This window comes from Lissotriton helveticus, chromosome 6 (assembly GCF_964261635.1).
Source record: "Lissotriton helveticus chromosome 6, aLisHel1.1, whole genome shotgun sequence".
Classification (NCBI taxonomy): Eukaryota; Metazoa; Chordata; class Amphibia; order Caudata; family Salamandridae; genus Lissotriton; species Lissotriton helveticus.
The window spans coordinates 437752850-437767889 of NC_136067.1; the positions used below are offsets into that span (position 1 = coordinate 437752850).

A 15040-nucleotide genomic window follows, 5' to 3' on the forward strand; every position below is an offset into this window, starting at 1 on the left:
CTGACAACAAGCAACAAACATATTATCAAGATACGTAGCAGATGATATGTTGCAAAAGGACACATCTGAAAAGGTATCGCAATAGGGCATAAAAGGTAGATAGACTTACCTATGCACATTCTTTCATCACCTGCAAGTGTGTAAGGTTCTGTACATAAACACTGGTACCTGCCTAATGTATTCTTACACATTGAAGAGTGATGGCAAGGTGGATTAATTGTATTTTCGCATTCATTTATATCTGTGTAAAAAATAATTGAACACATCATGTAAATGAGGAGACAATGTAATGACATTTCAACATATAATAATAATCATAATCCCCATCAATAAGGCTCTATGAATAGCAAATAAAGAACATTGATGGGACTGAATTTCAAGGACAAAATACTGAAAATAAAATAACAACAGGTAAGTATGTCTAGATTTTCTACACCTAACTCCACACATATGTACCACGTGGTGTGGGATTAGGAATAGTAAATCTATACTTCTCTATAAGCACTTTCCTTTCAATATTTTGTCTCTCAATATCAGTGGCGGCTGGCATGGCTCGACGGTGGCGGGGTGGGGGCCGGCGCAGGCGATTAGTTACAGGGGCGTGGGGTTGCGCAATAAATAAATAAATAAATATATATATATATTTATATATATATATATATATATATATATAGCAAGCACGCAAGAAAAGCTTTATTTGACTGTTTTTTAACAATCATAAAAGCACATATAATACACCATTATTATATTAATTTACATAAGTTAGAAACAGTACATAAAAACTATTTGAAGTTAAAAAATAATTAAAGATACATCTGAGAGGAAGGGGAAGTTCCCAAACAATTAAAATTCATCAGTAATAAAACTTTTTCTTAGGTGGAGTACTCTCTTCAAAAACATTGCTAGCCTCCATGCTATGTGTTCCTTCTCCAAGAACATTGGCCTCTACCCCTGAGATTTTAAAAGTGGAATCAACCACACTTTCCTTAATTCCAAGTAAAATTTACAGAAAAAGACTAAATTAATATATATTTCCCTGTCAGGATGGCCAAATTTAAACATTTCTCTGTTGTGCCCAGCCCCTCACGAAAGCAGTACAGGTCTGATAAGACCTGAGTATCTTCTGCCCAATCTTGCAGACGCTCCAAAATCACACACCCTGCCACTTTTACCATGGAATAAAGTAGTGAAATTGGTCTTTAACAACCGGGGTCTTGGCATTCCCCTTTTTTGAAAATTGGGATGATAATAGAGTCCCCCCAGGTCTTAGGTCTTTGGGCTTGGCAACTAGCATTAATCACCTGGGTTAAAATTGGCCCCCAGAGAGTAGTATTAGACTTTAACAGGTCCACTGGGACACCATCTGGACCAGGGGCCTTATTGGCCTGGCTTGCTGCAAGGGCTCTGTTCACTTCCTCTAAAGTGAACTTCAAGTATAGCTTATCGTAATTTCTCACTACTCTGTTGATGTCTGATAGGGCAGGGTTATCTGGGGTGTTATAAACCATTGAGAAATGCTTAATCCAAACCTCTTCGGAGATAGCAATTTCTATTGAGGGACCACCTCCAGGAGTTAAGACTGGAGCTTTCACTGCTCTCCAAAATACAGCACTGTCTTTCAGTTGTACTGCTGAGTGCAGGGACTCCCAAGCTTCATGTCTCATGTCACTCTTTCTTTCTTTGATGGCCTGCCTGTACTCCAGTCTCGCCAACCTGATATTATTCAGGTTTCTAGGCATCCTGTGTAACTCAAGCTTCAAATTAGAATACGCTTGTGTACACCTCGTGTTAAACCAGACCATTTCTTTAACTTTATTACATTGTTGGGCAGATAGTAATTTCCTGACCTCATCAGATATTTCAGTAAAGGACACTAAAATACTATTGTGGGAGGCTAATTCGCACAGGCAGGTATGAATGGTGGATTTGCATTTTGTCATTAAACATTTTGTCACTGACACGGGATCCACTTTGAACCATTTTAGAGTATAACCATTAACTTTATCAAGTTTAATCTCACCTATAGCCTGCGAGGCATCATTAATCCTTTTCGGCATATACAATGGCATAATAACTGTTAAACATAGAGGGAAGTGGTCACTCAGGGAATTATCTCCAACCATAGAGGAGAGCAATCTAGATGCACAATTACATGAAGCTAAAATGTAATCTATATTTGAGGCTAAACCCCTTCCATTAAAAGTGTGAGGCATCAAAACCGGTGTTGACAATAACTCATTCACTAAGCCCAAATCAGTACTAACAAGCAGCTCATTAAACAACTCACCCGCCATTGTATGGCAAAAAGGGGCACTGGGCAAACCTTCTTCGTACATAAGACCACAGATTCTGCTATCCACAGAGGGGCACAGCGCACAGTTGAAGTCTCCAACCAATATTATCATAACATCTTTTAGGCTAGCATTGTAAATGGAGTTCAGAGCATCACTTAAGTTTTTTAACAAATGGCAAAGTTCATCTGGTGCAATATTGTTATACAAATTAGCCACAACCATGCAATAGTTAGGTTTTAGAAACAGTTTGACTATCTGGTAATATCAGCCCTTCATATATGGCTCTATTTTATTTATTGTCAGCTTATTAGAGATGTACGTGCAAAGACCACCCTTTGGTCTGCCCTCTAAACCCTTCACTGCTTGGGTATCAAAGGTTCTAAAACCGTTGATGTGAATTGGTTCTCTTGACCAGGTTTCCTGCAAACATAATATATCACAGCCCAGAATGTAATCACACCAGACCTGGTTAATTATCTGTGAAGGTAGTCCTGAAATATTCTCTCTCACCTTTTTTGGATTTATATCCGATGCCTTTAGAGGAGTGATTTTGTTTGGTAGGACCCTGTCCCTTTCTTTTCTTAGATGGAGAAGCAAAACTACTTCCTTCAGTGAATTTGGCTTTTTGACCCCTAGTAGTTACTGTCAGTCGGGTCGTTTTGTTAATATCCTCCGTGACCTCAGGGGCATCATTAGCTTCCAAGTCAGTTACCAAAGGATGCATAGGTTCTACTTCGGATGAATTGGGACCCCGATTGCTGTTTGCTACAGGGGCAGTTGTTACAGAAGAGCTATAGGGGAGTTGGGACTCAAGTGATAGTCTGCACTCTGGAAGCTGGATTTCGTGGATCAAAGCAGACTCTGCCCATATGAGATAAGCATCTAGTTTTCCTGCCACTCCCTGCCCAGGTAAGGATTTGCATTTGCTCATGATGAAACCCCCTTCTTTACAGACCACAATAAATTACTGATGCCTTGTCACCTTGCACCTTGTCCCTTGTCAATGTCTTCACAAATAAGTGTCCCCTTGACCGTGAAATGACAATGGTGTGGCGCAGCCCAGCCTCCTTCGGCCTCTGATGGGCTAAGGCGGGACCATCTTGTCCCGGTCTACACCCCGGCCGAGCCCGGACATGCCCCGCACGTCCCACGCTGCAGGAGGCGTTAGGGTCTTTAGTAGAGCTCCAGTGCTTGCTCCCAGGTCCAGCAATCAGGAGCCCCTCCCTCTCAAGCCAGGTCCAGGGAGCCAGTGGAAAGTACGATGTGCAGGATGCTGGCAGGCACAGGCATGAAAGGTAAAGTGCAAAATGTTATTTCTAAAATGAAGGAGTTGAACCGATGCGCGTCCCCGCTGCGGGAGGCATCAGCGAGTTTAGTAGAGCTCCGGTGCTTGCTTCCAGGTGCAGCAATCAGGAGCCCCTCCCTCGCAAGCCAGGTCCATCCTGGGAGCCAGTGCAAAGTACGATGTGCAGGGTGCTGGCAGGCACAGGCATGAAAGATAAAGTGCAAAATGCTATTTTTAAAATGAAGGAGTTGATCCGATGCACACGTATATACTTACCTAGCCGCCAGGTCCCGCGCCTCCGCTACTTGCTCCTCCTCTCCCTGTGGGACTTGAGGAACAGGAAGCCAGGAAAAATAGCATTGTTATTGGTTTTGAGTGTCCTGGTTCAAGGGAATGGGGACCTGGGCATATTCTCCACAAAGGCTGTTGCCACCTGCAGGGAGAACAGGCACAGAGCACATGGCTGGTTTGTGCGTCCCGAGAGGGCCGACCAGTCACTGCACACTTAGGAGTGGGCAAACCACTACTCTCCTGCCCTGCTCCGAGAGCGAAGCAGCCCCATGCAAAGGAAACATAAAGTAATAATAACTCAAAGTTATTATCATATTATAATTCCTTAATTTTACACTGCTCAAAAGCAGTGTAGAGACACTCCTCCATCATAGCGGAGGATCCACCACTGCTCAATATTCTGTCCTTGATATTAGTATGCTATGAGATTGTTGATGTGGATTTTCAGTGGTACAATATAATAATAATAATAATAATAATAATAATAAACGGTGCAGCAAAAAATCAGGGCATCATTTTACCGTAACGACTTTTAAAAAAATCCTCGCAACTTGCATTGTTAAAGAGCAGAATACTTAATGGCACAGCAACATTTTTTTAAACATGAAGACAACACACAGTATCCAATATGTTTGTAACAAGAATGGCACAAATAAAAATAGAATTGAACAGTAAACAATCGTGCCATGCATAACTTGCCCTGTTACTGAGAGGATAGTAACAATTCCAAGAAACGATCTACTCCAAGCTATTTTTTTGTTTAAATTTGTTTTATTCAATTTTGGTGCATCAAACACAGTACAGCACAGCAAACATGGTCTCTGAAGTCAATCCCGTACCCAATTGCTGTACCTCCCCCGATAGCAAATAGAAACCCGCTTATTCCACTAGATGGTATCATGTGTCCATGAGAGCAAGTAAGGGATAGCCCTCGACCCTTGGTGCACCACCCAAATGCCCCGTAATCAAACAAACTCCCCCCCTGTCCCAGGCCCCCCAACTCCCTCTCCTCCATCCTCCCCCCCTCACCCCTCCTTCCGGTGTGCTGCTTCTTTCTCCTGGTGTCGATCAGATACCCTGCATGTGTTGGCCCTAACATGTGGAGATGGCCCTTGTGGAAGACTCATCAGTAAGCCGTAGCAACCTAAGATATCTTGGGCATGTAAGTTTGTTGAATTCCCCGGCTAGCAACATAAGGAAGGGTTGCCAAGTGGTGGTGAAGGAGTCTGTGGTCTGTGTGAGAGTTGCTTGAATCCGCTCCATACCCAGTATATACCACAGTCTATGTAGACAACCCACGTGCGTAGGTCTCCTAATGGTGCCCCAAAGCGAGAGGATATGGTGTGTTGCTGCCCCCACTGCCAACCCCATTTGTCTCCCCCTATTCGATTTTAGTTGAAAAGTAAGGGTATTCGGGAGGCCGAGTAGTGTGTAGGGAGGAAAGCAGGGAATCTTAGTCTCAAAGTGTGTGTCAATGTCGTCTAATACTACTTTCCAATAGTCCGCTACCTCCGCACATTCCCACAACAAGTGAGTCAAGGCCCCCTACTTGCCACACCCCCCTCCAACATGTGGGACTGCGGTTCGGGTTCAGGTTACCCTGATGCATCCGAGCTGGCATCAAATACCAGTAGTATGCAATCTTAAATGCCGACTCCCTACTTGCCACGTTCCTGGCTCTGATGGGCTCTGTGGTAGATATCGTGCCACTCTTTATCGGTAAGGGTCCTCCCAGCGCTTCTGGCCAGCAAAGCGGGAGATAGAAAGGGGCGGGCTTAACATTTTATAGAGGTCCGTAATCAATTGTCTGTCTGTCTTTTTCATGATGAGCCATTTCCCATACGTTGTGAGATGCCGGCTCACCAGAGGTTGCATGTCCCGTTGCGTTAGCCAATGACGAATCTGGCAGTATTGAAATTGATGCGGCATTATTAGTGTGTACATCTCCTTCAAGGCATCAAGCTGGACAAAGCCGTCTAAATCAAACATGTGACCTGCTGATTTGCATTCGAGGTTCTCCATTGACCAAACGCTCGGGGCTCCATCCCGGGGGGAAACGCTGGGTTGTCAAACAATGGCGTAATAGGCGAAGGGAAAGTAGTGAGGTCCCTGCTGACCACTACCGAGTCCCACACCTTGATTATCGAGCGGGTGATAGGCGACTTCTTGAGATATGACAGTCTGTCCGATCATTTCAAAAAGGGAACCTTCCATACCGACATTTGGGCCATCGCCCTGTCTTGGAAAAGTCACCTCTTTTCTGACTCAGGGCGATTCCATTCCAGGAGGTAGCGGAGTTGCGTTGCTTGGAAGTACAGAAAGAGATCAGACCGCCTTCTGCCGGAGCCCATCTAGCCAAGTCCCTATGGAGCCGCAGACGCTTACCTGCCCAAACAAACTGCCGTATCCCGTCCTGCATTTTCTGAAGCATCCCACTCGGTGGAGTCACTGGAATTGTTTGAAACACGTAGAGAACATTGTGTAGCAGGGACATTCTAATCGCTGCCATGCGCCCCAACCGAGATAGTGGTTGTTGCCGCTACCTCTTCAGGTCACCCTGACTTTGAGCAAATAGAGCTTTATAGTTCTGATCGACCGTCTGCGTTGTGCTGGGAGTCAGGGTGATCGCCAAGTACGGAAGTGACTTACAGGCGTTACGGCCTAGTGGGATGAGCAAGGATTTTCCCATATCATTTTGAACCCAGAAATCTTCCCGAAGGCTTCCATTTGAGATAAAAAAAGCTGGCACCGCTTGTGTAGGGTTATCCACTGCCGCCAGTATGCCTGTGATATCCAAATGATCCCGTATATTTTGTGCAAACAGTTCTTTGTAAAGCGGAAACAATAGGAGTGAGAGTGGGCACCCCTGCCTAGTGCCCCGCCGGATATCAAAAGGGTGGGCGCCAATGCCATTAACCTGGACTGTCGCCTGGGTTGTGTCGTAGCAGCTGGTGACCCATGCTCGCAAACGCTCCCCACTGCCAAAGTGCGTGAGAGTTTTGTCCAGGAAGGCCCAGTCCAACCTGTGAAACGCCTTCTCTGCATCAACAGAGAGGAGAGACAGGTCCAAATCGTTAAAGTGGGCTTTATCAATAACGTGTAGGAGACGCTTGGTGTTATCACTGCACTGACTATTAGGAATCAATCCCGATTGGTCGGGCTCTATGATGCCCGGCAATCAAGGTGTTGACAATAACTCATTCACAAAGCCCAAGTCAGTACTAACAAGCAGCTCATTAAACAACTCACCCGCCATTGTATGGCAAAGGGGGCACTGGGCAAACCTTCTTCGTACATAAGACCACAGATTCTTCTATCCACAGATGGGCACAGCGCACAGTTGAAGTCTCCAACCAATATTATCATAACATATTTTAGGCTAGCATTGTAAATGGAGTTCAGAGCATCACCTACGTTTTTTAACAAATGGCAAAGTTCATCTGGTGCAATATTGTTATAAAAATTAGCCACAACCATGCAATAGTTAGGTTTTAGAAACAGTTTGACTATCTGGTAATATCTACCCTTCATATATGGCTCTATTTTATTTATTGCCAGCTTATTAGAGATGTATGTGCAAAGACCACCCTTTGGTCTGCCTTCTAAACCCTTCACTGCTTGAGTATCAAAGGTTCTAAAACCGTTGATGTGAATTGGTTCTCTTGACCAGGTTTCCTGCAAACATAATATATCACAGCCCAGAATGTAATCACACTAGACCTGGTTAATGTTAAGTGAGAGGAAGCAATCGTGTCCCTGTGGCCAAGGAAGAAAACAGCTGCTACAGAATTGTTAATCAGACTAAGAAAACCAACAGCAATTCCTAGTTTTTTGCTTCAAATTAACTTTCAATTGGTTGCAAGCTGTAAATTGCTGAAAAGTAGACAAAATTCAAAATTCAACAATACATAATTATGTAGATTACAAACTATTTTCCAGTGAATACGACTGAATGAGATATAAAAAAAATTGATATTTGGAAAAAAAGACTAACACATTTTTCACCTGTATATCAATTAATCCATTAGGATCTCTTGGTTACAGACGTATATTACCACATCATTGGCCACTTAAGGCTAAAATCATAAACACAAAGGTTGATGGGATAATGTATCCGATTTAAATGTGGGCAGACCATAAGTTTAATCATAGCAGAGCATACTCCATCTTTACTGTAACTAAACACCTCCAATGGCCCTGCTGACCGCTGTTGGAGGGCATTTGCAGGCACACCTCTCATTTTTCCCACCTGATTTAGATGGACAGAATTAGAGGTCAATTGTCCGTGCCCATCACCACCAAGAAAACAGGGTTTTCATGGCAGTAAGGGCCGGTCAAAACTGCACTAAATGCTCCCCTCGCCATGGGAGAGGATTCTCCATAACGAAGGGAGCATTTTATTTTTTATTGTACAAAACTTCAAAATGCATTGACAGGAATACGGGCGACGCCGGTTTCTGCCAATGCTTAAAAAAAATCTGCTCGGTGATCAGTTCCAATTTGGCAGGCGGCAATCCCATTAGGGTGATGTAGTACATTCTCTATCTTCCTGACAGAGAAACGGGGCACCCGCCAAAATCTAAATTAGGCCCAATGCTTCGATACTGTAGCACAGTGAACAAGGGTCCCACTTTGGCCACTTAAGCCTATCATTAAATATACAAAAGTTGATGGAAGGAATGCTTCCAAATAATCTATTCCACTGACAGTTTTCCTGAGTGGCATTTCAACACATAGTTTTTCATCCACTGTACCACTCTAGAAAGAGGCCTGCTTTAAGGACTTTAGGGTGATATGTACAAGGACTGTCGTTAACTAACGCTATCGCTAGGAAGCAGCAGTTTTCTTCACACGGCCTATCACCAAAAACTATCACCCTGTTAGCGATGTGTTTACGATATGTCGCTAAATGGCATTAGTTCCAGATAGTTGCGCTAAAAACTGCCATTACCACTAGCAGGAAGGCGATCAAAATTATGGCGTTAGAGGGAGAAAAATGACGAAAGGCCAATTTGCAGGCAAAAAATTCACATTAGTCAGCCCAACGTGAGTTTTTTTGCCTCTGATGGCTCATCAGCTATAGCGGAAGAGCATCACTCCACTGCTTTCAAGCAGTGCAAGAAGAGGAAACATAACATGATGATAACTTACTGATGTACTCATGTTATGTGTCCTTTGCGAGCGGGAGGGAAGTTGGGCTGCACTACCCACAGAGCAGGGCAGGGGTGAGTGCTATGCCCACTCAAGTGTGCAATGACTGGTTGGTCCTCTCAGGCCGCCCAAAGCAGTTATGCGTACATTTCTGTTCGCAATGAAGGCTGCATTACAACTTACATGGAGAACATGCCCACCACTCCAGCCCCTGGCTGAACGCCTTGGCACGGCGCTCAAGAACAATCTCAATGCCACATTGCAGCATTTTGATTGGCTAAGGGGAGGTAGCCTGGCAGCCTGTTTCCTGTTCCTGGAGGCAGACTCAGGAGAGCATGAGCACAGAAGACGCAAGACCTGGCCTCGAGGTAAGAATTAAAAAAATATATATTTATAATCCCCGCTGCCCCCCAAGTCCCCACCCCGTCTGGGGTCCTTTCCTGCATTTCCTGATACCCAACTGACCAGTCCCAAGCACTACATAATGGCAGCCGCTGTGCGGCCATGCGCAGCAGGTGTACCACTGGTGCACCAAAGTCAAGTCCGCCTGTGTCCGTCCATCCCTAGACGCGCCCAGCTCCAAGGACCCTTCCTCTCAGACACTTCACCGCTACGACGCAAGCACACTCCTCACCATCAACCCTGGATGCCACACCGCTAGCCTGCGCCTGTCAAAACTGCAAACACACCTTCTGCAGCATCAGTACACCAGCACCTCCTGCCGGCCAGCAGAACAACAGCGCGGCTGACCAGCTCAACTGCATCCTCCTCAACCTGTGATCCTTCCACAAACACGCAACAGAAATCTGGAACTTCCTCTACACCACCTCTTAAGACATCGTCTTCTTCACGGACACCTTGACTAACCTCTGCTCCGGACTGGACATCGCCATCACCATCCACTACGGCTACAGATTCACTCAAACAGCCCACCCCGAGCGGCCAAGAGGAGGCATTGTCATTGCCTGGAAAAGGCAAACTCCGACTGACCATGCACTCTAATGACCACACGGTAACCATGGAACACCTCCACTTCCAGATCAGCACCAATCTCAACACCACCTTCCGCGGCACCCTCATCTACACGCCCCCGGGGTCATGAACCCCCATTCACATATGCCATTGTAGACCTCATCGCACCCCAGGCTCTTCCATCTACCGACTACATCCTACTCGGAGTTCCACCTGGACAACCGCAGTGAACAGAATATCATGCCCCTCCTGGGAAACCTCGTCAACATTGGACTCAACCAGCTAGTCAATTCACAAACCCATATAGCCTGACACGTTTGAGCCCGTCCTCTCCACCACTACAGCCACACCACAGGTCTCGTCTGTACCAACCATAATTGTTTACATCACACCTTCACCACGCCCACTGTACACCATCTCCATTATTGCCCCCCTGTCGCGGGTCGATCAAGGTCACCGAAGAACTTCCGTCAACTTCCTCAGGACCACTACTCCGCCAACGATATCAGACGTCAACACCGCAGCATGCAACCTCCACCGATGGATATCCAACTGCACCAACACCCTGGCACCCCTCAAGAATAGACCAGGCAAACAACACTTCAAGTAGGCCAACTGGTTCACTCCCATCCTCCAATAGTCCAGTCTCACCTGCAGACATCTTGAGAAGAGATGGTATCACAACATCAATCAACTCCACAGCCCAGTCACCCTTGCACCATAGCACAAGGGTGTCTGCGTTGGCGCATGGCAGCCATTGTGCACCAACTTAGGGGAAAAAGACAGGCGGGCTTATTCATGAGCCCCTTTGGTGCTCATTTTCTTGACGTACTTGCAGCATGATTCTTGCACCACTTTGCGCCTTATTTGCAAAGTGATGCATCTAGGCATATTCGTGACCTTGTGAAGCCCTGTGCCACATTATACCTGCATCGGGTATGATGTATGCAGGGTGGGCATTCCCATGCAACAAAGCCTTGTAGGAGTGGTGCAGTGAAATCCATCAGATTTCACTACAACAGTTGTAGGATGCTACTGTGTCAGTACCGTACCCCTGCTTCACCTGCCTCATGGCAGGCATAAGGGTGAAGCAGTGTCACAGGGATAGGCTGTTTTCCTGCATTGCAGGAGTTGCATCATGCTTGTGACACAACTGCAGCAATGCATGACAGTAATTAATTGCGACATAGAGCGCTGTTCAGTAAATACAGCACATCCATGGTGTCGCAAGAAGGACGTAGTGAAAAGTGGTGCAACGCTGTTTTTTCATATATGAGGCTCAGGAATGCGCCCTATCTTATTGACTGTGAATCGGAAGTCAAAAGCGTGTACAGCGTTCCCCACACAAGGTAAAGTAAAATGAGGGAATGACTCTCTCTCTCTAGGGAGCGTAGGTAGTGTAACAGGGAGTAAGGTAATCCCTTAACGGAATTGAGGATGCCTCACACAATTCAAAGGTTGGACGACTGTTGCCATCCCACCCGATGATTGTATCGTGTCATCATTGGCCTCCTGCTCCAACGGCAGGCTGGCGGTGCAATGCCTGTCGGGTAGCACTGAGTGCTACACTTTAGCGGAGTTCTTTTATTCCTTAGCCAATGGATGCATGTGTGTGAGGGGCCAAAAAACGAAGTGCAGTAGTGAGCGTGAGTGATAATTAAAAAAGGTCAGTAAAGTCCATCGAGACAACTTTAATGATATGGCTCACTGCCTTATTAAAAATGGTGAAAGGAGGGGTACCGAGGCACAAAGGGTAAGGTAGTTTGGCCTCATTCAACCCTCAGTAATGGTGCGGTCAACATGTTTCATGCCTCTCGGGCAATTCATCAGGACCTAAATGCTCATCAACTTGCAGGGAGTTTCCACCGTTAGAAAGAATTGAGTATACGACCTGCAGGGTGTCGCAGGATCGAAACCTGCGTGATTTCCCGCCCTAAGAGTGGGGAAAGAGGGAGAGAGGGGCACAATCAGTGTTGGGCCTGTCAATTGAAAAAGTTTTACATGTAGAAACATCATGCAGGATGAGGTATGGTTCAATGACCTCAGCCAAACAAAGTGATAATGCAAGAGAGAGAGAGGAGTATTTACAAAGTTAAATACGTGGGGAGAAAAAAAAAATGAGTTACATTGTAAGTGCCATATGCGATCAATAATAAGGGTGCATTAATTTGCTACATATACGGATATACACTCCATGCTTGGTCACTCGTGTGTGTTTTACAGTCAAAGGGTAGTGTATTCATTAGACCAAAAATAGAAACTTAAAAAACAGAACCATATGCACTGCGCTGGGTGCAGGAAGGTGGGAGAAGGGACACCAGGGTAAATACTCTAAAGAAGTTCTTACCCGTAGTCCCTGGTCGGCGGATCCCACAGACTGTCCTTGTGGGGCCAGAGCTATCAGGTAATTACCGAAATGGAATCAATATATGTTCCGGTCATGGTCGTGGTTGACGGAGCAGGGCAGATTCAGGTGGGTCCCGAGGCGGTAAATTAATGACACATAGAATCATCGTGTCCGTAGACCACACCTTACCTTGTTCGCTCGAGGCATTAGGCTTGTAGGCACCTACCCCTCCCACGGCGGCGAGATCGCAGGACAGCCGGTAATCCGGTGTGTGGCTGAGCCGCTTAAGATGCCGCGGGCGCCGTGATGGGCATGTGTGGAAAGCGTTGCTAGGTAACGCGGACAAGCGTGGTGTGGAAAGAGAGGACAGCCATACGCCGATAGGCTTTCACAGGCAAACGCCATCTTGGAACGGGGTAGCCCCAATGGTGGGTGGATGTTGAATATGACTTAATGGATAAAGAAGGGTAGAACTTGGACTCGAGTCAGAACAATCCAAGTATGGGTTATCTGGCTAGCATATTCCAAGGCACAGAATCATTAAGACCATGTTCATCTGCACGGAGACGATGCACCCAGCGCTGTTCCATTCTGAATAGGGCCTGTTGATTAACGGAAGGGTGGCATTCGAGGATAGTCCATTGTATATTCTCCGCCAGGTGGTTATGTTGTCTACAGTGTTCATACAGCCTGGTGTGGCTCTTTTTACAGCGGATGTTGCTGTTATGTTCCATGATGCGTAGTTTCACAATGCGCATCGTCATGCCGATGTAGATCATCTTGCATGGGCATATTAGCATATAAATGCATCTTGCGCTGTTGCAGTTTGTGTGTTTGCTGAGGTGCCAGGTAAAGTTCCTCGGGAGTTCTATGGTTTTGCCCTGGATAGTTTGGGGGCAAACCACACAGGATCCACAACGGTAATGTCCCATGACCGGTGGTAGATCCCAGAGTGTATTGACTGGGCGGGTGCTCGATTTCTTGGGGCGAGTATGGATCAGGGTATCCTTGAGGTTGGGTGTCCTCTTAAATGCAAAACGGGGCCGGGGTAAATCCAGGCCCACCGTATTGAGGATTCCCAAAAGCGAGTTCACAGTCTTCTTTATGAACGTGGAATTCCTTGTGTAGGACGTCACGCACGTGATCGTGTCATCTTTCTCTTTGGTATGGACTTCCAGCAGTGAGTCTCTGTTGTTATTGAGAGCTCTTTTTGATGATGTCTTAAGAAGCCGAGTTGGGTACCCCCTATCCTGAAGCTTATGTTGGAGGGTACTGGCTTCTTGTTTGTAGTCTGTTACTGATGTACAGTTTCTGCGGAGCCGTAGAAATTGCCCAAATGGCAAATTGTCCCTTAGGGATCTGGTGTGGTGACTGTTATACAAGAGTAGACTGTTCCTGTCGGTCTCTTTCTTGAAAAGGGTTGTCGTAATTGCTGTAGGATCCAACCGAATTGTCAGATCTAGAAAGGGTACAGATGTTTCAGAGATCGTGCCTGTGAATTTCAAAAAGGGGTCTTGCAGGTTAATCCACGTGCAGAAGGCTTCACAGCTGGTCCGATCACCTTTCCAGAAGACTAAAATATCGTCGATATATCGACGCCAGAGTGTGAGATTTTCTCGGAATGGGTTCTGTTCAGGTGGGTAGATGTGTTTTTTTTCAAAAGTAGCCATATAAATACAGGCCAGGCTCGGTGCGAATGTCGAACCCATCGAGGTCCAGCGGATCTGGTGGTAGAGTTGTGACTCATACCTAAAAAAGTTTTCAGTGAGGGCTATATGGGCTAGCTCCATGATGAAGGCTATCGGGGTGGGGGAGGACCATTCCTCCTGTCGCAGAACAGAGTCCACAGCCTCCAAGGTGGCTTGTTGAGGAATATTGGTATACAACGCCTCTACGTCTAAGGTTAAAAGGAGATCAACATCTTCTCTACCATCCACTTCATTGATCAGACGGAGGACGTCTCTAGTGTCCTGTAGGTATGAAGGAATCTGCTTTACCAAAGGCTGAAGAAAGGCGTCGCAGAACTGGGATAATGGCTCGAGGAGTGACCCAATTCCGGAGACAATGGGTCTCCCTGGGACTGGGGTAGTCCCTTTATGAATCTTTGGTAGGGTATAGAAGTAAGGCGTGATGGGTTCCGTTGTGGTAAGGAACTCAGCCTCTTTCTTGCTAATCCATTCGTTGGTCTCAGCTTCAATTATGAGGCTCATGATGGTCGTCGTCAGCCGTTTAGTGGGGTCCTCAGTTAGAGGTCTGTAGTGTGTAGTATTGGACAGTTGTCGTCTGCATTCACGGTCGTAGTCCTCATAATCCTGTATGACTGTGGCTCCCCCCTTGTCTGCCTGTTTGATGACAACAGATTCATCCCTGCCCGGATTGATGGACGCTTGTCTTTCTGCAGATGTCAGGTTGTGAAAAGTTTTGACGTATGGTTTGTTCTGCAGGCTCATAAGGACTGCTCGTTCAAAAGTCAGGACTTCCGGGGGAACCATCCCATCAGTAGGGGTAAAGGTGGACGGTTTCCTCAATCCAGTGTCTTGACTGGTAGACTCAGGTTTATTGTCAAAGAAAGCACGAAGGCGTACTTTCCTGAATAGTTGTTTTATCTCAATCATTTCTAGAAAGCTGTCTGGGATCGGTGTAGGAACAAACCCAAGACCTTTTTCCAAAACGTTCTCCGTCGACGAGAGGACTTTTTTT

The 15040-nt window shown here is 46.1% G+C and overlaps 1 protein-coding gene across 1 annotated transcript in view; it reads right to left on the reverse strand.

Moving 5' to 3' along the window:
* The window catches only part of TPO (thyroid peroxidase), a 1097706-nt gene that overhangs the window by 213695 nt on the left and 868971 nt on the right, over positions 1-15040 (reverse strand). Inside the window, exon 14 of the mRNA XM_078646792.1 lies at positions 110-241. Coding sequence (XP_078502918.1) covers positions 110-241 — 132 coding nt within the window. The remainder of the gene's footprint in view (positions 1-109; positions 242-15040) is intronic.